Source organism: Zychaea mexicana (genome assembly GCF_025766255.1).
Source record: "Zychaea mexicana strain RSA 1403 chromosome Unknown BDB00scaffold_101, whole genome shotgun sequence".
Classification (NCBI taxonomy): Eukaryota; Fungi; Mucoromycota; class Mucoromycetes; order Mucorales; family Lichtheimiaceae; genus Zychaea; species Zychaea mexicana.
In genome coordinates, this window is record NW_026516764.1 from 22,765 (window position 1) to 48,286 (window position 25,522).

The 25,522-nt window shown below is 40.2% G+C and overlaps 3 protein-coding genes across 3 annotated transcripts; 1 reads left to right on the forward strand and 2 right to left on the reverse strand.

Moving 5' to 3' along the window:
• Positions 1-421: 421 nt before the first annotated feature.
• BDB00DRAFT_26912 (uncharacterized protein) lies at positions 422-2,467 on the reverse strand. The gene is made up of 8 exons (XM_053116730.1): positions 2,204-2,467; positions 1,961-2,118; positions 1,713-1,884; positions 1,513-1,631; positions 1,308-1,424; positions 938-1,215; positions 725-864; positions 422-654 (listed from the first exon to the last, which is right to left on the reverse strand). The coding sequence occupies exons 2-8, from the start codon at positions 2,095-2,097 to the stop codon at positions 496-498; spliced, it is 1,122 nt and encodes a 373-aa protein (XP_052975050.1). The 5' UTR covers positions 2,098-2,118; positions 2,204-2,467; the 3' UTR covers positions 422-495.
• BDB00DRAFT_26948 (uncharacterized protein) lies at positions 2,329-3,297 on the reverse strand. The gene is made up of 5 exons (XM_053116732.1): positions 2,953-3,297; positions 2,757-2,890; positions 2,585-2,696; positions 2,427-2,508; positions 2,329-2,362 (listed from the first exon to the last, which is right to left on the reverse strand). The coding sequence occupies exons 1-4, from the start codon at positions 3,196-3,198 to the stop codon at positions 2,503-2,505; spliced, it is 498 nt and encodes a 165-aa protein (XP_052975051.1). The 5' UTR covers positions 3,199-3,297; the 3' UTR covers positions 2,329-2,362; positions 2,427-2,502.
• A 15,451-nt stretch (positions 3,298-18,748) lies between these two features.
• On the forward strand, positions 18,749-19,189 carry BDB00DRAFT_877052 (uncharacterized protein; the record flags this gene model as incomplete). Its single annotated transcript, XM_053127556.1, has 1 exon — positions 18,749-19,189. The coding sequence occupies one exon, from the start codon at positions 18,749-18,751 to the stop codon at positions 19,187-19,189; it is 441 nt and encodes a 146-aa protein (XP_052975052.1).
• Between the last annotated feature and the right edge of the window lie 6,333 nt (positions 19,190-25,522).

Consider the following 25,522-nt stretch of genomic DNA (forward strand, 5'->3'; position numbering starts at 1 on the left):
TTCCCATGAAAATGAATTGAGCCTGTGAAGTGAGGTGGATTTTTTTTTTGTTCCATAGCTTGTTGGTTAAAATTATTCGTTATATGACGGAAGGGGACATACTTGTTTATTTGTAGTTTTGTTGGTGCCAATAATCTTTCTATTATAATATGTGAACAATACTGCTGTTTTAGGTTCCTGAAACTTTAGAAAAGAGAAGAAATTATTCATGGCGCGGCGTTCAATAATAATAATAATATTAATAATAATAACGAGAAAGACAGAGAAATAGATGAGAGGATAAGACACCTTTTGTGTATCGTTATTCTATATGTTTTGAAACAAATTGATATGTACATACTCAAATAAAAAAGGTTTGTATTAATCATGATACAAGGTATATAATTGTTGAGATAATTTCTGGTTGATACAATATGGAACAGCACGAAGAGAGAGAAAACGGGTAAATACTAACAACAGTGTTAAAGAAGTGGGGGAATATTGACAAAGACGAAATCAATTGGATGATCTATCTTGGGTTGGAGTGAAAAATATATCAGGGTTTGTATTTGCTGAAGTGGCTATAGATGAGGTATAATTGGATCGTGATCGTTCAAATCTTCTTTGTCTAAGTAGAGGGCCACGGACTACTTTTCGTAACTTAAGATGTTCATTCTAAGTTTACAGCATATTAGTATTTGTCACCCCTTCAAGCAGATGTCACAGTATATAAAATGCCACTAACCTTCCAATGCAATAATAAAGTGAGTGTTTTATGGAAATCACTAATATCGTCCAATGTCAAGGGTAAGTACATGTCACCAATGGTTGTGCCAACAAAATAATTATTATATCTCTTCATCGAAACCAATTTTCCTTCAGCCCCTAAAAGAAAAAAAAAGATATTGAGGAGCCAACACTTTTTTTTATAGCAAAAAAAAAATATACAAGTGATTACCTGTCCACTCCATAGATAAGATACTGATATCATTATTGAATCCATCAAAAGGTAATCGTAATATTTGTAATAGCACACATGCATTGACTCGAAGATTCTTGTTATGCTGTTTGTCAACTAAACTGTCTCCAGCTCCGGCAGATTTCCATTCCGATGCTGAGAGTTCAAATTCGTCGTGTTCCATGATTACATCAATTTTTCTTCCAACAATACTGGATATTTTTTCTTTATCACCAAATGCATGTTCATTTGCTTGTCGTACAACTTTTGTGGCCATGCTACATTTTTCTCCCCTTGATAAAAAAACATATTTGCTTCAGTCACTATAGTAGCCTTTGCCATCCGCCCATCCTTTCTATTTAACACTTACATTCTAACTGACAAATCCGTATCCCGTAACAAAATATCTAACAATGAAACTAAGCGGTGGGTCCAGTCTACTTCAGTTGCTCCTTTTTCATTTCCCCATTTTTTCACGTTTCGAATACTATATTACAAACATAAATGATAAAAGCAGTCAATAAATGAGATAAAAAGTAGCACAGATACATGGCATAATAATTCCTCCAACATACACATAAGTGAGAATATCAATGACTTGAAGATTGATGTTATCTTTTTCTGTTTCCAATTGTTTAGAAGCGGCATTGGATAAGTATCTTAAAGCTGGGTGTTCTCCTTCCAACTCCAACAACTACAAATTGAATAATAAAAAAGGTTGGTTTGTTGATCGCATACATCATTTGAACCGATCCCCCATGAATAATACACATACTTCAATCGTTTCCTTAAATATCAATGATAAAAAAGCGGGCAATTCTTTTATGGTGTTACTTTGGCTTTTGCTGTGCTCCTTGACTTCATGGACATGAGATGGCTCCAATGCTTTTAACATTTTTTTGCTTGTATTATTATTTGCGACATCAACAATCAACGACAATGACAAACTATTCAATAATAATTTATGTTTTAGAATGGGTGCTAGCTGCTATATTTACAATTGACCAAAACAAAAAGTATTACCTTAATGTGAATCGATATGCATCATCTACATCACTTGTTGTCCAGTCCTCCAATAGATTGGCAGCCATTTTCGTTAACGCATCGGAAACAGACACCGCTCTTTGTTCTCGAATGATACCTAATACCGTTGTAGACATAGTAACCGATTTCTTGAGATACTATTAACGATAGTTTAAAAGTGAATATTAGAAGTTATACAAAAAAAAGAGCAAAATTAAAATCAACAAGAAAAACAAAACTTACCAAGGTATATGCCCATTGAAAGAGTGCTGATCTTGTAATTGATGTTGATGATGATGAAGCTGTGCTCGGAATAATTTCGGTGACATCGAGCTGTTGTGGAGTAGTCGTTGTCAACGTGTCATTGTCAATATCAAAAAAATCTTTCGTTTTGGAGCCAACCTAATATACGTACTTGTCAATAAAAATCATGACAATAATAAAAGCAAACGTTGAAAAAACCAACCACAGATCCACCATGCTCTTCAGTTTCATTTATGTTTTCTCGCTCTTCCTCTTGATCGTTGAATAGAGAATCATCATCACTGCTACTATCCTAATAAATAAAACAATATCATATTAGAACTACATACGAGAAAAAAAAAGAGTGCTGCGTATACTGACCGCTCCACGATCATCATTATTATCATTATTAATAGACCGATCCTTTGGTTTTTCTTCTTTGAAACGTGCTTTCTTGTTACTCTTCTTACTACTACTTGCCACTCTTTTTGAGCTATATAAAATAAAATATAAGTTAAAAGATGAATACTTCGCGAAACTATTATTTTATTACCTTGTTTTATATTTATGAATAATATTGTGGCTGTTTCCAGTGAATATATCAACAGGACCACTTAACGTGATACTGGTACTAGAACTGCTGGAGTTTGACTGTAACCACTTCTTTACATCGTCAATGAATATTTTCTAATTTTTATTATCCAAAGTTAGTATCAATCGGTTTACTCTCAATGGGAAATGAAAATTACCGTTGATTCTTTAATTAGTGTTCCTACATGACGCTTGACGTCCATGGGAAGGTCACATAATGCTAACCAGTCAAGATCTTTTTTCATATTTGCCAAAATAGTAGCTGGGTCAGCTCGTGGATGGTGCTTTACATAATTTTTGAAAGACCATTCCTCAATAGGCTTGTTCACAAAAATGGAGCGTCTTGGTAATGAAGATTCTAAAGTGTCAAACACTTTTCCTTTGTATTTGGATATAGCAGACATTTGAATATTTTAAAACAGGTTTTTTAAAAAGTAATGTCGCAAAAAAAAAATTCTTATAATGAGTTATCTGGGGGAATTAGCTTGGGTTACAGACCGGAGCCAAAAATAAATAAATCATGTGATATTGATGATTCTTCTATAATTTTTTTCTTTTGCAATATTTACATAGATCTTTATATTGAAGTGAGAGAACCAGTTATTTACAATGCGTGGGTATTAACATGTGAACCCAACAATGGTGAAAATCACCCAAAGGCAAAATAAGTTTGCATGGACATAGACAAAGCACAATACAGGTCGGTTTTATGCAAATCCTTGTCGTGGATTATTATATATGGTAAAAAATAATAATAAAAACGGCACTGTGGATAAGTTAATACAGTGTAAGGACTCCTTGAAGGGCCTTCTGGTGAAATATGTGAAGAACAAAGATGCTGTTGCAAAAAAAAAGGTGGAATCATTGGTACTCGTTTTTTTTCATCATGCCATGATACTAGTGGCAATAAAGCTGATAAACATAGAGGAGAACATGGGGTAGTTACTGCTGAGTAGGTAGGAACTTTTAGAAGCAAAACAGAAAGAAAAAGACAACGCCGGATAACTACAAAATTGTTGCTCAGGATCTACAAAGTCGAAATTACTAGCAGATGATTACTGTAACAGAGAGATAGGGAGAAAGTGTGTGTGTGTACAGTTGTTTGAAAACATTGTCTATTATGATTTACTAACGAGATGCGTTTCTGTATTTTAGGTAATCTAACACCACGATGCTGGTTTCGTCAAGAATGGACGCGATCTCCGAAAAGTGTTTTGTATGGATACCTTAGGTCATAGACTGGGAACAGATTCTTTATATATTTCGTCAGATATATTAAACATATATCGAGTTAAAAAAAGCTCAAAGAACAGCAGCCAATGTTTTTCTACTTCAGTTTTCGTTACTATGGACAATAAATTATCTTGAGTGTATTCATGCAGACACAGCTTGTTTTCTTCGTGTACTATGCGGGTTTTTTTCATTCATACACTAATGTGCTCCGCATATCTGCCAGGCCAAAACCACGGATCATCTTCAAAACTATCCACTTGATCTTTACTGGGATCATGGGGCGTGCAACGTGCCAGGCTATTCGATCTAATTCCAAGATGCTACATAGATTTATTTATACTCACCAATTTTTTTCCTACAAGGAAACGAACTATGTTCGCAAATTTACTAAGTGCATCTAATCCATGTTATCAGTGAGACCTTGTTTCAATTACTATCGTAAAGTAGCCAAATACGACTCTTCAGGCAAACATAAACTCTATTCTTCAGTTTCGCCTATATTTATAAGCTCGACATCTAGTAAAAGGGCAAGATGCTTCAACCAATTTCTTGTATAAAACATCAATTCAATTCAATTGTTTTCTGTTGAAGTGATCCGGAAACATTTAATATCCTTTCACTCATCATCTAGATTGTTTTTAAGTGTTATAAACAAGTATACATTAATTTTACAAGAGAAAAAAAAAGGGCGGTACAAATGCAATGGCTGTATATAATATGGATGGGATGGACGAACAGGTTAAATAATGTCATTAATATGTCTTTCTATTCACTCTTGTGTGCATGCCTACGCTTCATCACATAGTCTTTCGTCTGTAACAAGAATTGGGAGCCCAGTGTAATTTTTCTTTATCGGATAAAATATTGTCATGGGTTATGTTAACTCCCTGCTCTATTATTTTTGGGTTAGAATACAATAGAATTATTAACGCTATATATCTTTATTACCTTACTACATCGATTATCAAATATTAAGTGTCGGAAAGTTGATGCAAATGTTATATTTTTTACCAGAGGCCAATATTTACTGCAAACAAAATCATTATTTCCATTTCCCCCCGTCGTTAATAAAATGCAACCACAAAACAAATTCTGTAAGTCGAATTCAGTCCTTACCTATTCAACGCCAGACAAGCACCGGTAAAAGAACACACGAGAAGGCAATATCAACTCGACGACTACCAAGCACAAGGCAACGGCAAACAAAAAGCTTTGCTACCACCACCATGTGGAGGAATTTTTCATGGCAGGGATAGCCAAAAAGTCCATCTGAATTGCTCGCGGCAGCTCAGGCCACATCCTTTCAAAGTCCCTGGGATGCAGGAGAGCTTTCCATCTTTTTATCGAAACGTGCCGCGTCCTTCTCGTTACATCTGACAGCCCGACGACTACCAAGCACAAGGCAACGGCAAACAAAAAGCTTTTGCTACCACCACCATGTGGAGGAATTTTTCATGGCAGGGATAGCCAAAAAGTCCATCTGAATTGCTCGCGGCAGCTCAGGCCACATCCTTTCAAAGTCCCTGGGATGCAGGAGAGCTTTCCATCTTTTTATCGAAACGTGCCGCGTTTGGCGATGTAAGTTCTTTTTTCATATGAATCTCAAAGTACCTGTTAGTTAATGAATAAAGATGCATTAAACCATCAGTATTGTGGTGCCATGGACATAAACGGCTTAATAACATAAAATAATACGTACCAGGCTGCGAGAAATTCGAACACTTGGAAAAGGAGGAAGGCCATCGCTCAATATAAATTGTATAAAAGAGATAATTTCGGGAAAATGTATTCCAAAGTAAGAAAACAAAAGAATAATTCCAACAGCAACCACAAAACAAATTCTGTAAGTCGAATTCAGTCCTTACCTATTCAACGCCAGACAAGCACCGGTAAAAGAACACACGAGAAGGCAATATCAACTCGACGACTACCAAGCACAAGGCAACGGCAAACAAAAAGCTTTGCTACCACCACCATGTGGAGGAATTTTTCATGGCAGGGATAGCCAAAAAGTCCATCTGAATTGCTCGCGGCAGCTCAGGCCACATCCTTTCAAAGTCCCTGGGATGCAGGAGAGCTTTCCATCTTTTTATCGAAACGTGCCGCGTCCTTCTCGTTACATCTGACAACCCGACGACTACCAAGCACAAGGCAACGGCAAACAAAAAGCTTTTGCTACCACCACCATGTGGAGGAATTTTTCATGGCAGGGATAGCCAAAAAGTCCATCTGAATTGCTCGCGGCAGCTCAGGCCACATCCTTTCAAAGTCCCTGGGATGCAGGAGAGCTTTCCATCTTTTTATCGAAACGTGCCGCGTTTGGCGATGTAAGTTCTTTTTTCATATGAATCTCAAAGTACCTGTTAGTTAATGAATAAAGATGCATTAAACCATCAGTATTGTGGTGCCATGGACATAAACGGCTTAATAACATAAAATAATACGTACCAGGCTGCGAGAAATTCGAACACTTGGAAAAGGAGGAAGGCCATCGCTCAATATAAATTGTATAAAAGAGATAATTTCGGGAAAATGTATTCCAAAGTAAGAAAACAAAAGAATAATTCCAACAGCAACCACAAAACAAATTCTGTAAGTCGAATTCAGTCCTTACCTATTCAACGCCAGACAAGCACCGGTAAAAGAACACACGAGAAGGCAATATCAACTCGACGACTACCAAGCACAAGGCAACGGCAAACAAAAAGCTTTGCTACCACCACCATGTGGAGGAATTTTTCATGGCAGGGATAGCCAAAAAGTCCATCTGAATTGCTCGCGGCAGCTCAGGCCACATCCTTTCAAAGTCCCTGGGATGCAGGAGAGCTTTCCATCTTTTTATCGAAACGTGCCGCGTCCTTCTCGTTACATCTGACAACCCGACGACTACCAAGCACAAGGCAACGGCAAACAAAAAGCTTTTGCTACCACCACCATGTGGAGGAATTTTTCATGGCAGGGATAGCCAAAAAGTCCATCTGAATTGCTCGCGGCAGCTCAGGCCACATCCTTTCAAAGTCCCTGGGATGCAGGAGAGCTTTCCATCTTTTTATCGAAACGTGCCGCGTTTGGCGATGTAAGTTCTTTTTTCATATGAATCTCAAAGTACCTGTTAGTTAATGAATAAAGATGCATTAAACCATCAGTATTGTGGTGCCATGGACATAAACGGCTTAATAACATAAAATAATACGTACCAGGCTGCGAGAAATTCGAACACTTGGAAAAGGAGGAAGGCCATCGCTCAATATAAATTGTATAAAAGAGATAATTTCGGGAAAATGTATTCCAAAGTAAGAAAACAAAAGAATAATTCCAACAGCAACCACAAAACAAATTCTGTAAGTCGAATTCAGTCCTTACCTATTCAACGCCAGACAAGCACCGGTAAAAGAACACACGAGAAGGCAATATCAACTCGACGACTACCAAGCACAAGGCAACGGCAAACAAAAAGCTTTGCTACCACCACCATGTGGAGGAATTTTTCATGGCAGGGATAGCCAAAAAGTCCATCTGAATTGCTCGCGGCAGCTCAGGCCACATCCTTTCAAAGTCCCTGGGATGCAGGAGAGCTTTCCATCTTTTTATCGAAACGTGCCGCGTCCTTCTCGTTACATCTGACAACCCGACGACTACCAAGCACAAGGCAACGGCAAACAAAAAGCTTTTGCTACCACCACCATGTGGAGGAATTTTTCATGGCAGGGATAGCCAAAAAGTCCATCTGAATTGCTCGCGGCAGCTCAGGCCACATCCTTTCAAAGTCCCTGGGATGTAGGAGAGCTTTCCATCTTTTTATCGAAACGTGCCGCGTTTGGCGATGTAAGTTCTTTTTTCATATGGATCTCAAAGTACCTGTTAGTTAATGAATAAAGATGCATTAAACCATCAGTATTGTGGTGCCATGGACATAAACGGCTTAATAACATAAAATAATACGTACCAGGCTGCGAGAAATTCGAACACTTGGAAAAGGAGGAAGGCCATCGCTCAATATAAATTGTATAAAAGAGATAATTTCGGGAAAATGTATTCCAAAGTAAGAAAACAAAAGAATAATTCCAACAGCAACCACTAAACAAATTCTGTAAGTCGAATTCAGTCCTTACCTATTCAACGCCAGACAAGCACCGGTAAAAGAACACACGAGAAGGCAATATCAACTCGACGACTACCAAGCACAAGGCAACGGCAAACAAAAAGCTTTGCTACCACCACCATGTGGAGGAATTTTTCATGGCAGGGATAGCCAAAAAGTCCATCTGAATTGCTCGCGGCAGCTCAGGCCACATCCTTTCAAAGTCCCTGGGATGCAGGAGAGCTTTCCATCTTTTTATCGAAACGTGCCGCGTCCTTCTCGTTACATCTGACAACCCGACGACTACCAAGCACAAGGCAACGGCAAACAAAAAGCTTTTGCTACCACCACCATGTGGAGGAATTTTTCATGGCAGGGATAGCCAAAAAGTCCATCTGAATTGCTCGCGGCAGCTCAGGCCACATCCTTTCAAAGTCCCTGGGATGTAGGAGAGCTTTCCATCTTTTTATCGAAACGTGCCGCGTTTGGCGATGTAAGTTCTTTTTTCATATGGATCTCAAAGTACCTGTTAGTTAATGAATAAAGATGCATTAAACCATCAGTATTGTGGTGCCATGGACATAAACGGCTTAATAACATAAAATAATACGTACCAGGCTGCGAGAAATTCGAACACTTGGAAAAGGAGGAAGGCCATCGCTCAATATAAATTGTATAAAAGAGATAATTTCGGGAAAATGTATTCCAAAGTAAGAAAACAAAAGAATAATTCCAACAGCAACCACTAAACAAATTCTGTAAGTCGAATTCAGTCCTTACCTATTCAACGCCAGACAAGCACCGGTAAAAGAACACACGAGAAGGCAATATCAACTCGACGACTACCAAGCACAAGGCAACGGCAAACAAAAAGCTTTGCTACCACCACCATGTGGAGGAATTTTTCATGGCAGGGATAGCCAAAAAGTCCATCTGAATTGCTCGCGGCAGCTCAGGCCACATCCTTTCAAAGTCCCTGGGATGCAGGAGAGCTTTCCATCTTTTTATCGAAACGTGCCGCGTCCTTCTCGTTACATCTGACAACCCGACGACTACCAAGCACAAGGCAACGGCAAACAAAAAGCTTTTGCTACCACCACCATGTGGAGGAATTTTTCATGGCAGGGATAGCCAAAAAGTCCATCTGAATTGCTCGCGGCAGCTCAGGCCACATCCTTTCAAAGTCCCTGGGATGCAGGAGAGCTTTCCATCTTTTTATCGAAACGTGCCGCGTTTGGCGATGTAAGTTCTTTTTTCATATGGATCTCAAAGTACCTGTTAGTTAATGAATAAAGATGCATTAAACCATCAGTATTGTGGTGCCATGGACATAAACGGCTTAATAACATAAAATAATACGTACCAGGCTGCGAGAAATTCGAACACTTGGAAAAGGAGGAAGGCCATCGCTCAATATAAATTAGTCTAGAAGAGATAATTTCGGGAAAATGTATTCCAAAGTAAGAAAACAAAAGGATTAATCCAACAGCATTTTGATTTGATGTTACCTTAAACATTAAAAAGATTACGCCATAACACAACGATAAGGCTGTGAAATTATATTGTCAACATGGAGAATGCCTGGTTCTTAACCACGGAGCTGAGTTGTTTGACTGCTTTTTTCTCTTTTTGGCTGTTTGGCTTCCCACCCTTATGCACGTGTAGTTTAAAATATTTCGTTTATTGAAGTGGAAGGCGGAGGTAACCGGCGCCTTTGGGCATATGTTCGCTTCCTTGCGGTACAAATAAGAAGAAAAATATCTACAGATTAGAGTAGATAAAAGTTACTATAACTAATAACTAAAAAAAACCCCCAGTAAGGGGAAAAGTTACGCTTGTTTACGTGCATGTGTAGTTTTGTAGAAGAAGTTAAAATAAATTAAATTAAATTATAAAGAAAAGTCAGGAGGAGATGCGGTTATAATACATAAGAGAAGTGTATCATTGGTGTGGTGTTGTTGTTGTGGTGGTGGATAACTCCATTACTTCCTCTAGAGCTTGTTCAACCTCGTGAAAGATTTCATTCGTGTGACTAAGGATATCAATTTTCCTTAGAACTCGCATGTGCGCTGGCCAAGCTGTATTCCATTTACCCAGAGTGGGCCCAACCTCAGATCTTGGAAGGCTGTTAATAAGATAATCCAATGGCTGCATTGGAGGTGGAAGTGCTGGTATTGTGTTGTAAATACTTATTAGATCCATTAACAGTGTTTGTAGTACAGGAGAGGTGGAGAAGTGCTCACATTTAGCATCTTTATATCCACATCGACAATCCTTAAGGGAGAAGAAGATAACCAGTGCATACTCCACTTTATTAGCCCATGGCGATCTTTGGAAAAGGCTGGTAGGTATAAAATGAGGTCAATCAGCCTTTTAGTTCGCATGCAGTTAATGGTCTTGAGACTATTGCGCCTTGAGCTATATTCTTCGTCTCGTTTTTCAGTCATTGCTTTTGCAACTGGGAATTTTTTTTGGTGGATTAATGTTTTGCGCAATTTGTTGTAACGTTGGTGGAGTGGATTCTCGGTAGTGATTTTTCTCCATTATTTATCTGGTTGTTTTTTGTTCCAAAGAAAAGAAAGCTTTACCGATCTAGCCATCGATAATACAGGTAGTGTCTGTACTATACTATCAAACTAATTGAAATGCACACAGGTAGACCATTTATGGTATATAACAGAGATGAAATATTATATTGTGTGCAATTTGCTATTGTTTGGTTTGTTATGTATAAGGTCAGAATTTTGCAGCGTTGATTTTTCGCCAGGCGGAAAATCTTTGGGGTTTTTCGCTAGGGCGAAAATAGGCGAAAAAAGGCGAAAATTAGGGCCCTAGTAATATTCCTGGGGAAGAACCCGATATTTTTTTAGAGACTTGATAAGCTATTTGGGAGCAGCATGAAATAAAATACGTTTATTGTTGAGTGGTATCGATGACGGTAAAAGTATATAGTGGTGTAGATAACAAGATATGATTATAATATGATATGTATATAGTTCCAAGGGTGTGTAGCTTAGTCTTTAGGATCCCTGTAATACATGTTTTTTACGGCGCGCTCGTTTCTTGGGGATTTGTACATTAACTGTAAACAGTGGTTGTGATGGTGTAGACAATGGTGATGGCGCCAGAGCAATTCTTCTAGGACTATTGCGACTAAAACCTAATGGTGATGCACCGAGAGAGTTTGGTGTTGATGATGAGATAGTTGTTGCTACTGATGACGGGTCAGCTACTGCTATTGATGATGGTAACGAGTTTTGCAGATCTTCTTGTACTATGGATTGGAGGGCAAATGGAGGCGGTGACGGTATGCTAGCAGGTAATGCGGAACATCCTCTGCTTGGTGACATCAATTCTGCGTTCATCGTTTCACAAATGCCATCGCTAATTGCTTTGCTAGCGCGTGTCAATCGTCTCTCATTCCATCGCTCGAAATGTATTTTTAGATGATCTGGTGTCTTGTAAAATACTGTTACTCCATCTACCGGCTTGGATGTGGATGCGTTCCAAAGCTTTGCCAATCTGGTCCAGTCTGATGCCCCAATAGTTCTTTGAGCTGGTCCATGGATGATTTCTTAAAACTTTTCAAGTTCCTGCTTCGTGTGGACAGGGGTAACAGCATACTTTGTTCCTTGTTTTTAGGCAAGAAAGATGTAGCGCTTATTCAAAGGATTGGCCGTAGAACCAGGCGGTAAGAAGATGTTGATACTAATGTTGAGAGAGTATGGCCGAGGTTTGAGCGTATTCATTTGGTCGCGATGCTCTTCGTTGTTTCGTTCTTCTGCTGAAGACATGTCTATCCCAAGTGTGCGAGCAACGTCAGGTGCAAATTCTGCAATACCAAATGTCTCGCTGCACTCTTTCAGCTCCAAGCCTTGGACATGGGCACCCGCTTGCTCCTCAATAGCACCACCAGTGCCGAAAATCCCAAGCTTCATCCGTAGGTATACCAATGCTTCAATCAACCATGGATCATAATGTCCCTTGTACTGACGTAAATATCGATTCATAGTGCCGATTTGATATATAAGGTATCTCAATATCAAAACTAATTGAATTCAGTGGATATCACCTTTTACCTTCAAGTTATGACGAAGTCGATACTCAGCAAGAAAGCAATCAGCCAAATGTGGTCCGGCACCGCTAGAACCAATAGCACGGATAATGTTTTGATGGACTCCACCCTCTAGAGAGTTTGTTCCACGGGCACACCGATAAAGGGGAAGGTTTGCTTTTTTGTCGTATCCAATTTTATAGTACAGCGGCATATCGGGATGATCGGAAACTTGGCCTTCATATATTGCCTTGAGCATGTTTTGGGCTTGACGGTGGGCATCATTATCAAACAATTTCCTTCCAGTTCTGGTGCAAATTAGGTTACTGTATTCAGCAAAAAGATTTTGGACTTTAGGACCGAGCTCGTGTGGTGGTGGGACGATACGTTTTACTCTTCGCATAACCCAAGATGGATTCGTGTTCAGCATGTATTCCCATGTAATGTTTTTGGTCGCTAGATATTGCTCCACTTTTTGCCGATCTTCTTGGTGCACAACAAAGATAGCGTTGCGTAGTTGCCGGGAGAATTCTTTTGCGAGAACGTGCCGTTTAGGTATCTTGATAAGCGCCATGAAGTGATAGATGTCTTTTAGGATTCTCGAATATACTGGTTGCTGCTGGGTATCCTGCGCATAAATATTTGTGAAGTTGAAGCTTGAAGAGTCGGAACATGTTATATTCGATGTGCTTTGTTCATTGGAGTTGTCATTGGGTTCGTGTGATGTTGACGTCGAACAAGAAGATGTTGACTCCTGATCACTATCGTCTGGTATACTGTCGGTTATATGAGGTGTATCGTGCATATCGTCAGGTATGTTGGCTTGTGATCGGTTGTTGCCTTGATGCGGTGGTTGCTCTCTCCATAAACATAGCGACTTTTTTTCGAATCGTAGCATGGATATCGGTACTGTCACAGCAAAAGGGAGGTCTCCAAATTCCATAAGAGTTTTTTGAGTGTGCGAGTCAAGAATTGCGCCAGGAACACAAACGTGATTGATCGATATATATGCCATGTTGTCGTCGAATGTTATCTAGTAATTCATGAAGAGAAGCACATGTTGTTAATGAATCATATATTTCTTCCAAAGAATATTACGTAAATCGTAAAGTACCTGCTGCTCATTGTGTAATATCTCGCCATATGCAATTGGAAATGAACATTGAAGACGGGAATAAATAGCAACGTACCCACCATGCGGAGGAGGATTTAGTACGGTTTTACCCAGTGTACGAAAACACACAAGCTTTGTATATCGCCAACGACGCCCACGCGTCCAGCGCTGCATAATACACTTGATTCTCGGAAAGATCTTGTAACTCCCAGTTGCTGTCTCTATCATTTTTTTCGATCCTACCCCCAAGTACTTCTTCAGCAATTGTAGATAGTCCTACATTTCCATTTTCAATGAAGCCTCGTCTACGAGAGAACTTGCCGAGCTCCAACCCCGTGCCTTCATGATAGTCTAGTCCGTAGTCGCGCTTTAGTTTTTTTTAAGTCACCACTAACATTACGGCCAGCTTTTAGGACCTTGGACGACTTTAGAAGAGTTTCAATAGAAGGAGGAATATTATTATACTGGTGGATTGGCAGGATAAAGACGTAGCTCTAAACCACAAGTTATTTTGTTAGCGTGAAGCTGTAACTTGCCAAAACGATAGTGTAACAGAACAGAGCCAATACCTTGTATGCTAACTGTAATATTGCCACTTTGCCAGGGGAAGCATGTCGACTGAAGTTCCATTCGCAATCCAAACCAATTACAATCGTTTGTGGATCAATATCACACAAGATGGTGTTCGTAATTTTTTCTTCAGCTTCGGTTTCATTGCGTATGTAGTGCGTAGTAATAAAGGTTGGCAGGTGTAATATGTGATTGTTGCGGGTAGATTCAGTTAAAGTCAAACTGTTAATCTTGAGACCGTTCTTCAATGAGCTGATATTATCAAGTAGGAACGCCTTGTCTCCCCGGACGTTGTCAGTAAAAAATAGCTGCGGTGGTTTATACCCGTACATGTCGTATGTTTTCATCATTTCCTGAAAAGGCGTCTGTAAATGCGATAATGACTTGGTGGGGACTAGCAATTGCATTCGTATCTCCTCATACTCGTTACATATAGTATATAGAGCGCCAAAAGTCGGTGCGTCACCCATTTTTGCAACTTTCTTCAAAAACTTGAATGTGTGGTCTCCCTTGAGTATCTCTCCATCAATAGTAACCATCTGCTTGTCCATAATTGGCCGAAGAACATCCATGATAGCATTGTATATGAGTCGAAAATATGGTATAGAAGGAACGTATCCAGCGTATCCTTGAGAATCCTTGAATGTCGAGAACTCAGGGTAGCTTCTGATGCGATTTTCGGTCTCCTTGTAAGTTGGGTTCGTTCGACGATGTATTTGATATAGGGTGTATATGATATGCAGTCGGATATGGCGTTTGAGGTGCAGCTCCTGTAGCATATCTTGAAAGTTTGCAACTCCTATACCGTGCTGCATACATGGTCGTAAAATGTCAATGAGATCCTTAGAGATAGATGAATAAAGTTATAAATAACAAATTTATGATATTTTATTATTCTGTCAAGCTAGCCTTCAATCCAGTAGGTCTCGGCTAGAGAGGGGATTTGCTCACTACCGTTCCGCCACTTTAAGAAATTCTTATGTTTATAAAAAACATAAAAATATTTAAAGTTTACAAATTTTATTAAAGATCACAAAATTAAAAAACCATATTTATAAATATAGTTTTTAATTTTTAAACTTATCACATTAAAAAATTTCACAATTTTTTAACTAACAATAATTTCACTAAAATTATAACACTAAGGGTTATCACCCATAGCACACCGATAGGAAAAAATGGCGGGAAATTCTGCTGCTAGTTCGTTGGGCAGCTGTTTCAAGATTTTTTCATCGTGTGCACCCAATGAGGCATGACAGGTTTTGCATTCATATCGTCTTGACATAATATAAAAGCATCTTTCAAACACATAGTTCGCTGTTAAAGGCTTGCCATGATTGTTGCTGCTAATAATTCATACCTGTTCATGTCCACCACTCGACGTGCATAAGGTCCTTGTAGAAGCCTTTATCTTCAAGTTTGCTTTTTTCAAAGGTATTTTCGTCCGCCTCATTGTAGCACCTCGGATCGCGGCAGTACAATCGATCAACCAATAAATGAGGGAACCATAGAAATACACGAGGAAAGTACAATGGCTTGGGATTTAATATACTTTCGTCTCGTAGTGCAAAATAAGGCGACTTTGGCTCAATCCAAAAAGTTCCATTCTTGTATTCCCTTGGATAACCACCATCTTTGGTCTTGATACGATCTTGGATACTTAAGAAATACTGGGCGAGCACTCCGAAACTTTTTTCTTTGTATCCTCTGTCGTCATCATTGAGTGTTTGTGCTTCGTCAGGGATGGGATCTTCCTCGTTTTCCACGCCAGTATCATTATTAGTATGATTTTCTTCCTCTAATTCGTCGATCAAGTCCTTTAAAGTATAGTTATCGTCATCCACACGAGCCTATATAATCGATACAATAAGTATATGTATGTGGTGGCCCTTTCTGGATACAACCTGTTGGGAGGAAACTTCACAGCTTGGTTGCTCATTGATATCGGGTGGTGAGGCTGTGGCTTCAGCGCTTGTTGTGTCGCGTTGTTCTGAAGAAAGGTAGCGCGAAGGAACGTATTGCATCAAGCTCGTCTGACCGCGAGCGCGAGCCGAGGAGGATTTCTGCTTTTTATTTTTGCTACCTATGATAGAGGTCTACCGCGACGACGTTTTCCATCTGACCGAGAAGTAGAATCACCCATTATTTGTCAAATACGTTATGAGGAGGTGATAGAGTGAGAAAAAATACAAGACGAAAGACCCGTGCAAAAGTGCTGTTGTTGACAGGAACAATCAAAACGCCAACTGATATACCCACACACAAGCGCTACACAGGGGCAACACAAGATATCGGCACACGTAACAACCCCCGTTAACTTGTTATCTCATTGGCTACCCTCACACTTTGCACCCAGAGAGCAGTTGCTTAACTTTTAATATCATTGGATGAGAGTCTACCCCAGTAGCTTCAACCCCGCCAAAATTAGAGGCGAAAAATCAATTACTTTATTTGGAAATACATATGAAAATCTAAATCTGTTGAAGGGAGGGGGTGAAAAGTGTTGACAATTTGTATTTATAAGATTGGTTTTCTGCTGGGTGCACTTGTATGTCAGGAGTTTCAGCTGTTTCGTCGTCAACTTCACCATCAAGATCCAAGAACCACTCATTAACAAGAGCATTCCACTGCCGTGGAGTCATGTCAGCCTCTTCTTCACTCCGGAGGTTCCGGTCTTCTTCCTCCATGTAAAGTTCGTCGTCCTCGGCGCCTTGGCTTTCAACGCTATCAAGTCTTGCTAGTGCGGGAAGTGCTGGTGCTTTGCCTTTATCCTTGGCGTGCTTCTTCTTGAGTGTGGCACGAACTTGGGCAATGTGAAGAACTTTTTGCCAATGAAGCTGGTTTCTCCTAGTGCTATGGATGTACCCCATGTCGCTGAATAATCTCTCGCACGAGGCCGAGTTCACACCAATCGCCAGCAAGCGTCGCGCCACAAAAGCAAGTTCTTTGCACGACTCGTCGTTGGCAGCCACCATTTTCCAAAACTTGTCCGGGTTGCGACCGGATCCAATGTAGCCTTCATCATCGAGCGGCCAATCCCTATCGTCGTACTTCATGACTTGTAAAAGCATGGTTTCGGCCTCGTTTCCTGTCCATTTATTATAGTACATTTGAGCCCACTCGGTAATGATTCTCGACGTGATGCCCCGTCTGTTGCATGCTTCTGGATGTACAGGTTCCGGATAGCGGTTGATGTAATCCAAACGGTACGTTGGATGTAGATACATGGCCAGAATCAGTAGCGGTTGCTCCTATTGATACCATCTTTTTTCCAGTCGCTTGACAAATACTTGGACAGCATCATCTGGCAGTCTTCTACGCACACGTCGATCTTATCAGTCGTAAACATGGGGAGTAGCTTCGCGAACTGAGTGGCAATGTAGTATAGCTTGGCATTATCTCGTTGGAGAACATCTAGGCACAATGCAAATGGTTCGAGCATTGCCTTGATTCCATCGATATCTTCCCAGAAGGCCATGGAGCGAATGTTGTTTGCAACTTCGTCTGGTATTTTGGCACCTGCATCAGATCCAGAATTCGAAACGACGAGCTAAGTCAAGACAAAACAATAAGTATGAGTGCTAACCATTGTACACGTATATTTAAAATCCATAATATTGATCGCTTTACCTAAAAAGAATCCTTCGTATCAAGCAAGTTTTTCAAAGCATCGAAGTAACTGTTCCATCGTGTTGTTGCAGGTTGACGAAGACTAACGCAGCACTTATTTGGGGTACCATCTTGATGGTCATGGAGTTTTCGTGTCAAATATGTTGAGCGATTGAATGTTTCGATGAGTTTGACAGCTTGCTGCATGCAAGAATTCAAGTCTGGGAATGCCTTCAACATATCGGCTATGCAGAGATTCATCTGGTGGGCAAAGCATGGCAACCATATAATCTGTTGATGCTTTCGACGTAGTTGTGAACGGGCAGCAGCATAGGCACTCGCTGAATTAGTAACAACCGCGATGACCGTGATGTTGTGCCTCTTGATCCGCTCACTCTCGTCGAAAAGTAACGTCTCCAATTTTTAATTAACATCCAGCGTCCTTGCTTGCTCTCCTGAGATGTCTTTTGCGTCCCAAATGACGCTGCTCCCACTTGAGGTGTTGAGGACTATGCCAAGTATCGACTCCTTGGAGACATTTCGCCATCCGTCGCATGTTAGAGTTCCGCCTTGTATATCTTGAGCCTCGGCAATGAGTTGTTCATTCGCAGAATCGGCAACACGTGAAAGAATTTTGGTTGATAGGTTTTGCCTTTTAGGTATGGCTCCATTTGCCTAGAAGAAGGCCGTACTAGTTAGTTACATCTTATTACATCATAAAAATATAAAGTATAATAACATTGCATCTTCTTATTACCAAAGCGCGATCATTCAAATGGAGCAAGTATTCGATGACCTCTAAGTTTTCGATCCAACGGAATGAAGATTGGCCGACACAGTCACTGTAGGAAAATTCTTGTGGTTCTTGTGAATTTCTTGTGAATTTGGACCCCCGCTGGCCTCATTCTTGTGGTTCTTGTGGATTTCTTGTGAATTTCTTGTAAATTTGTGACGTCTGTCACTGCCTGCTCTGGGTCGCCAAATTTTTGTGGATTCTTGTAGATTTCTTGTGAATTTGGACCCCGCCGGCCTCATTCTTGTGGATTCTTGTGGATTTCTTGTAAATTTGTGACGTCTGTCACTGCCTGCTCTGGGTTGCCAATTTTTTTGGGTGGTTCTTGTGGATTCTTGTGGATTCTTGTGATTAAACAGTACTCTCTTGTTATAACCACCTGGTTACCAGGGTGACAAATACTTTTATATTACCGCAAAGGTTTTTTTTATTTCTTTTCTTCCCAAACACTAACCAAACACCTCCCAACGCTAACCTTAATCTCCTAAGTCTTCACTCGTATGGAGCATCGTCTTATCAATGTAGAGACGAATCAAGCAATCATTCTAGAGAAGCTCGACCAACTGCTAACGGCGCAATCCCTAGTCGAGGTGCCAGTTGTCGATGAAGCAGAACTTGCTGAGACGGTTGCCCTCATTCCCCACCCAGTGGCTCTAAATACCAAGGGGAAGATGGTGAAGAAAGCTAACAAGGATGATGTCAAGCACCTTCTCCTTCAAGGCTACCACCAGTTTGAAGGTGGTGCTTTGATCAAAGCCAAGACGGACATCAAGCACATCCGGGAGCGTGTTGTGGTCGTATTAGAGAAGAGATTGCGGGATCGTGCTGACAACAGCGCGACCTGCTACTTTGCTAAGCTGCAAAGCAAGGATAGCAACTGGGCTATCAGCCTTTTCACGAACCTGGCAAAGAAGCAGGGAATTGATTTTGCTGTCTGCTAGGACCAGTGGGCAGCTCGCCACATCGTCCAAGAATGCTGGAATAACTACGGCAGATCCAGCAAGCTGAGGTATGATAACTACTACACTAGAGCAACCACAATTGAATATATATTAACTTTCAGGTAGACAACATGAACTGGCTTCTGCGTCTCTTCCTGCTTCTCTTCCTGCTTCTCTTCCTGTCTCTTCTGCTTCTCTTCCTGCTTTCGCTTCTGCTCTTCCTGTCTCTTCTGCTTCTCTTCCTGCTTCTCCTCCTGTCTCTTCTGCTCTTCCTGTTTCTTCTGCCTCTCTTCCTGTTTCCACTTCTGCTCTTCCTGTCTCTTCTGCTTCTCTTCCTGTCTCCGCTTCTGCTTTTCTTCCTGCCCCTGCCCCTACTCCTTCCTCCACGCAGTCTACCAAACGACGCCGTACTACAAAGCGGCTCGGAGCTGCTCCCCCCCACAAAAATATACATAATTAAAAGGTAAGTTAAAGTATCAGAAAGTTGATTATTGTATAAACACACACACATACACGTATATATATAGCGAGAGTGTATGTGATATATAGAGAGAGAGAAAGGGGTGGTTTTCATCTGTATACGCTCGACCAGTATTCCATCAATCAATAAACCTTAGCTAGTATCATGTAATTGAATAAAGCTATATTTTTTAAAATCTATATAATGAATATTCCACAAAAATGTTTTGTGATTTTCCTGTGAACGTGTGACCGCTTTGGTATTCCACAAAACGTTTTGTGATTTTCTTGTGAACGTGTGACCGCTTTGATTTTCTTGTGAACGCGTGACCGCTTTATCGCTACTTTAAATTCACAAGAATCCACAAGAATTCTTGTTACTTTACTTAGTGTTTACAAGAATTTAAAATTCACAAGAATTTTCCTACAGTGAGTAGCACGCAATGCCTTGTCCTGTGCTTGCTGAACCCACAAGCTGTTTTCGACGACACCATATTTCGAGATTGATGCTTGTGCGAGTTTACGTCTTGTATTTGATGTTTGACTGAGACCAGATACTTGACTAACCGAATCTTCAGGAAGTATATCTTCATTATCTACCCACGTGAAAGCACCTGAGGCCTGAATCATAATTCTTTCATCTGAATTCAAATTGATGCAACCCTTTTTTTTTGAAAGAAAAGTATTAGCTCTATTATCAAGATTTTGAGGCTACATTTAAGCTATAATTCATGCATATCTTTCTATTTTACCTTGAGATGCTCAAGTAAAGCGGCATTTTTATCCCTAACTCCTTGCACATAGTCACCGAGTACTCGAATGCATGCAAGACATTGTGCCTCACCATCCCTGCATTTTTGATTGTCCAAGTATCGATCGTAGAGCTTGAAAAACTGCTTGGCAGGATGTCGTCTGCGACCAGCACCGGAACCTTGGTTGGACCTTTCCACCAATACATAAGAACGCTTGGAACCAGCAGTTGTTGATAAGTTTTCTTCGGATTACATGAGAGAGGATAATGTAGATCGACGAGAAAGTGTAGATATAAAATGTTAATGAAGTATCTAGCTCAGAGAACTGGCCATATTTATACGTTTTCTTAGGTCATGTGCTGCGAAACTATTGCCTCAAGAAAATAAACTGTTGTATAATGAAGAAGGCGACTGCTTAGCAGCTGCGCGACAAGTTCGTCATCGTCATCATTGCGCAGCATAACGTTTGGACGAGCTATGAAGTAATGAGTGCAGCACAGTCGATAAATTTGTATTTCGAAGATAAGCTGCTTTTGAATTTAGAAGGAAGAGGACAGTTATTTCGCTGTCGCACAGAAACTACTTAGCAGCTGCGCAACAGCTGCGCAGCAGATTTGTCATAAACATCAATCTGCAGCATGCTTTTGGCACGAGTCAATGAAGACCTGACTAATAAGAACCTCGCATTGACCGTTTAATATATTTATCTTGTAATCTTTTCTTTTCTTTATTATCAAAGGAGTAAACCATTTTACTTTTGAAGATGAAATTTATTTATTTAACTGCTTATTCGGGTGGTACACAATACTCAATCAAAAAAAAATGTAGCAGGGAATTACCCGCAATTTTCGCCAATTTTCACTAGGCGAAAATTGCGGTTGGCGAAATTCGTCAATGCTGGAATTTTGAGAGTACCAAAATATAATCCATCCAATTCCAAATTGAAAATATGGCTTGCGCAAAAATGAAAAAAAACCAAGTGCCAAGTAAAAAACCATTGTCAGCCATTCTAATTTTCATCATGCGCCAAGTTATATCCCCCATCTGCCAAATGGAAATTCGTGTCACGCCAAGTTGAAAAGCAAGATGCGCCAAACATTAGTGAAAATCCTTTAGACGCAAGTGCAAAGTGTATATTTGATGATATGTTTGTTTATGCGAGAAAAGTATTAAAAACTATTACAAATATATAGGGAAAAATAAAGTTGTGGTTGAGTACCTAGTTCAATTTCTTTCTTTTTCGTGTATTATCATTATTTGCACTACATGATGGGTGAGATCTGTTTTGACTGCCAGGGCAATTTTGTGGATCAGTGCAGCCTTCATTTTGACAAGTCTGGGAATATTTTTGCTGTTTCTTTGGTGGTAGGCTTTTGAGGAAATCAGCACGGCTTATGCTTGATGGTGATGATGATGGTGCTCTAGGTTGCATTTGCCGTATATAATGTTGTTGGTGTTGTGGCTGGATTGCTTGTTGCTGAGGTGTAGGACTATAGTGCATATGCTGCTGCACTTGGAATGATGGATATAATTGCGGCGGAGGCAGTTGCGGTTGTAGTGTAAATGTAGTAGGCGGTGGCGGTAATGCTGACATGGGTGGACGTGCAAAGGAATACAAATCAGATTGGCTGTAAACTTGTTGTTGCTGTTGCATTGGCCGTGGAGCAAGCGGTTGGTAGACAGAAGATCTAGATTGCAGTCGTCTAGATGTACTACGTTGTATTGAGGATGGCAGTGTCGGTGCTGGCAGATTCAATCGAGGCTCCAAGATTTCAGCAGTACGATCAGAGTTATCACGTATTTGGGATCGTGGGCGAGCTGTACCTTCCAAGCTATTCCTTATCACCGCGTTCTGACTCCATTTGTTGAAATATGTGCGCAGATACTGTGGGTACTTAAAAAAAAATATTGCCCCCGTCAGTGTGTATCAAGTTCCATGACTTGGCGAAAACGGTCCACCTCGTTGAGTTCGGTTGCTGACTGTTGTAGAATTGAGATATCTGTCGGTTGAACAAAGCTACCTCTTCTTTAGTATGTACAGGTAGTATTGGATACTGGGTGCCTTGACGAGATGCTAAATATGCTGCTCTCACAGCTGCACTATCTCGTTTGTTGGCCTGTTCAATTGATGGTCTGTAATGCTGCACGCCATATGTATCCAAGCTTTCGTCGCTCGTCTTGCAAATGTCAAACTTTTCTTCAGTCGAGGCCAACAGATCCGTGTTCTGCCAAGCAAGCCAATGTTTTGGTAGCTGCAATTCGCGTCGCAAGTATGCAAGCTGGATTTTGTTCTTCATTCATATATCGTAATGTCCCTTGTATTGTTTGCCTGTGCGATTCAGCGTACCAACCTGCCACATAAGAAAATGTTCGAGTTGTTCAGTAAATTGGTCACTTTTTTCAAGCTATGAGATACACTTACATGTATATTATGTTGTGTTCGATATTCGACAAGCAAATTAACCACAAATCTCGGACTCGCATTGAAAGCTCCAAAATGCCTCTTTAAATTTTGGTGCACACCGCCCTCAAGAGAGTTTGTTCCCCTTAGACATTGATATACTGCCAAACCATTTTCATCCCGTCGTTGAAACAAGTACAATGATGTCCCAGGTGGATCGCTCAAATATCCTTTGTCAATAAGCTGTAGCAAATTTCGTGCGTCTTTCCAGGCCTGTTTGTCAAATAACGGTCGACCACTTGAGGCGCATTTCAGAGGTCCAAACGTCATGAATAAATCGTACACATCTTGTACAATTTTTGATGGTGGTGGGACAACGCGGCGTATTCGCTCGTTAATCCAAGATTTGCGACGCCAACGAACTAAAATAACATGGTTTTGATATTTCAAATTAAGCTTGTTGTCGCCCACAATAAAAGAGAATCATATAGATATATACCCAATTCAAATCTCTCTCCTTTTTCATGCCGAACCCGGGTAACAGCTGCAACATCTCCAGAATCCATTCACAAAATTGCGTCAGTTAATTTACGTTGGAATTCTATGCGTAACCCATGTTTCTTTGGTATTGAGATTCTCTTGAGCGCATGCCAAGCATCTTGAGCGATTCTGGTGTGGATGGCGTTATCTTGTTCCAAGCGTTGTGGTCGATACTTTTGTAAAATAGGATCGAGGAGGCGACTGCCATAAATCTTGGAGCTCTCGTCGATAGCTAAAGTGTATGGCGTTGGCACCGGCATATCATCGTCACTGTCGTCTTCCGAGTCAGTTTCATTAATATCCCATGCTTGCACGTCATTGTCGCTGCTATGATCAGTTTGACCAGCTTGCGATTCCGGATGATCCACGCTCTGTGATATGTTTAGTGTTTCCTCATTGTGTACGGTGGCGACAGGCTTAATAAGTTGATAACAAGGACGGAGTGACAACAAACGCACTAATATACAAAACGGAGCAGCACCAAATGACGAAAGTGGCTGGCTATCACATAATTGCAACTTTGCCGCAGGGATCAAGACAGTAGTAACTTCAACCAGTGCACGATTTTCCGTTATCGTCCGCTTATTAAAGATTCTGGAAAAAAGTCAGGGTTAGCTTAATATTAGTAATATGATTTGACTTATTGTGTTATTCCTACTACGAATTGGTGCAAGCAAGGAGTAAGTAAGGGAGAGAATATGTACATACCCACTTTGTCTAGCATCGCTGATTTTCCCGCGCGCCACCTCCACAGTACCATCGTCGCTTAGTACTGTTACATGTACACCAGCTCGTCGATTTATGATGTCATTTCTAGGCGATGTCACTTAGAAATAAATTTGCCGACTACTCCAGGCATCCAAAGCTGCATAGTGTACTTGCTCGTCAGTAGGGATCCGCACGGTTCGGTTCGGTTCGGTTCTTGAAGGGAACCGAACCGAACCGACTAGAACCGACGAGAACCGTAGAACCGAAGAATCGAACCGAAGAACCGAACCCATCATGTATATAAAAAAGGCAAGATTCGGTATTTTTAAATGAAAGCTGATGTGTGTGTTCAAATGTCGCGGTATACTTGAATACTGCAGTAAAAAAGAAAAGTTTATTATTATACATTGAACAGCGATCTCAAAATGAATAAGAAGAGAAACAGAATGTAAACATTCTTATACGATGTGGGTTATTGCATGGTTAAAAGATTGAAGCACAGTTTTTCCAAAAAAAAGTGGAGCTTATAGTACTTACTTAGAGCGACTTAGTATTACTAGTACAATATGTTATCGTAACATTGGAGGAATTGAACCACAACCGGCAGTACATACAGCTGCTGTGTCTCTACGTGTGTATAGTGTATAGTGTCTCATAAAAGGCAAAGGGTGAATGGGTAAGATAATTCTGTTATGAGCCCCAGAATGCGCAATCTCAAATGGAATGCACAAGCTTGATAAAACTGATCGAGAAGCCATGATAAATCTAGTAAAGTAGTACGTCATGGAGAAAAATGCATTGTGGGTAGCAAAGTAGAGGAATAAGTAATAATGCGCGTCATGGGCGGAGAAAGCAAGCTGCCATCAGAAGAAGTGTTTTTTCTCTTCTCTTCTTTACTATTTTTCCCTCCCTTCTGCTTTTGCAGGTTTTGTTAAGTTTTTAAATAAAGTATGGCTTGCAAATACACTACTTCTTGGACTTTACGGGATAACATTGTTCGTAACTTCCATTATAGCCACTTTATACTAATTAACAAAATCGCTAAATGCAATCTTCTGCCTCTCAGTTCTTTGGTTCTACGTATACAAAACCGGTTCGATTCCGGTTCGGTTCTTGGTAGGAACTGAACCATATTTTCTCGGTTTCGGTTCGGTTCGGTTCCGGTTCTACGGTTCTGATACGGATCCCTACTCATAATAACCTTTAAGGCTATTATAGAATGTGGATAATAGGGATTTAATCCATAATAATTAATTTTACTGTAAACAGTAAAATAATTTTATTATGTCTTTCATGTCAAGTGTTCGAATAAAAATTTATGATTTTTAAATGAACTGGGCGTCGTTGTTCCTCCTAGCCTGTTTTTCCTCAAACTTAATAGTTGAGATTAATCCTAATGGTTGAGAAACTTATAGTGTTTGAGAAATTATTTTTTAACTAAAAAAATTAATTTCATTATTTATTATAATCTCT

Coding starts and splice junctions, on each gene's coding strand:
- BDB00DRAFT_26912 (XM_053116730.1), bottom strand. CDS start 2,097: ATGTCTACAACGGTATTAGGTATCATTCGAGAACAAAGAGCGGTGTCT. Junction 1,425..1,512: donor ATTGATATTCTCACTTATGT/GTATGTTGGAGG, acceptor TTTGTAATATAG/TATTCGAAACGTGAAAAAAT. Junction 865..937: donor CTTATCTATGGAGTGGACAG/GTAATCACTTGT, acceptor TTTTTCTTTTAG/GGGCTGAAGGAAAATTGGTT.
- BDB00DRAFT_26948 (XM_053116732.1), bottom strand. CDS start 3,198: ATGTCTGCTATATCCAAATACAAAGGAAAAGTGTTTGACACTTTAGAA. Junction 2,891..2,952: donor CACTAATTAAAGAATCAACG/GTAATTTTCATT, acceptor AATAAAAATTAG/AAAATATTCATTGACGATGT. Junction 2,697..2,756: donor ATTCATAAATATAAAACAAG/GTAATAAAATAA, acceptor TATTTTATATAG/CTCAAAAAGAGTGGCAAGTA.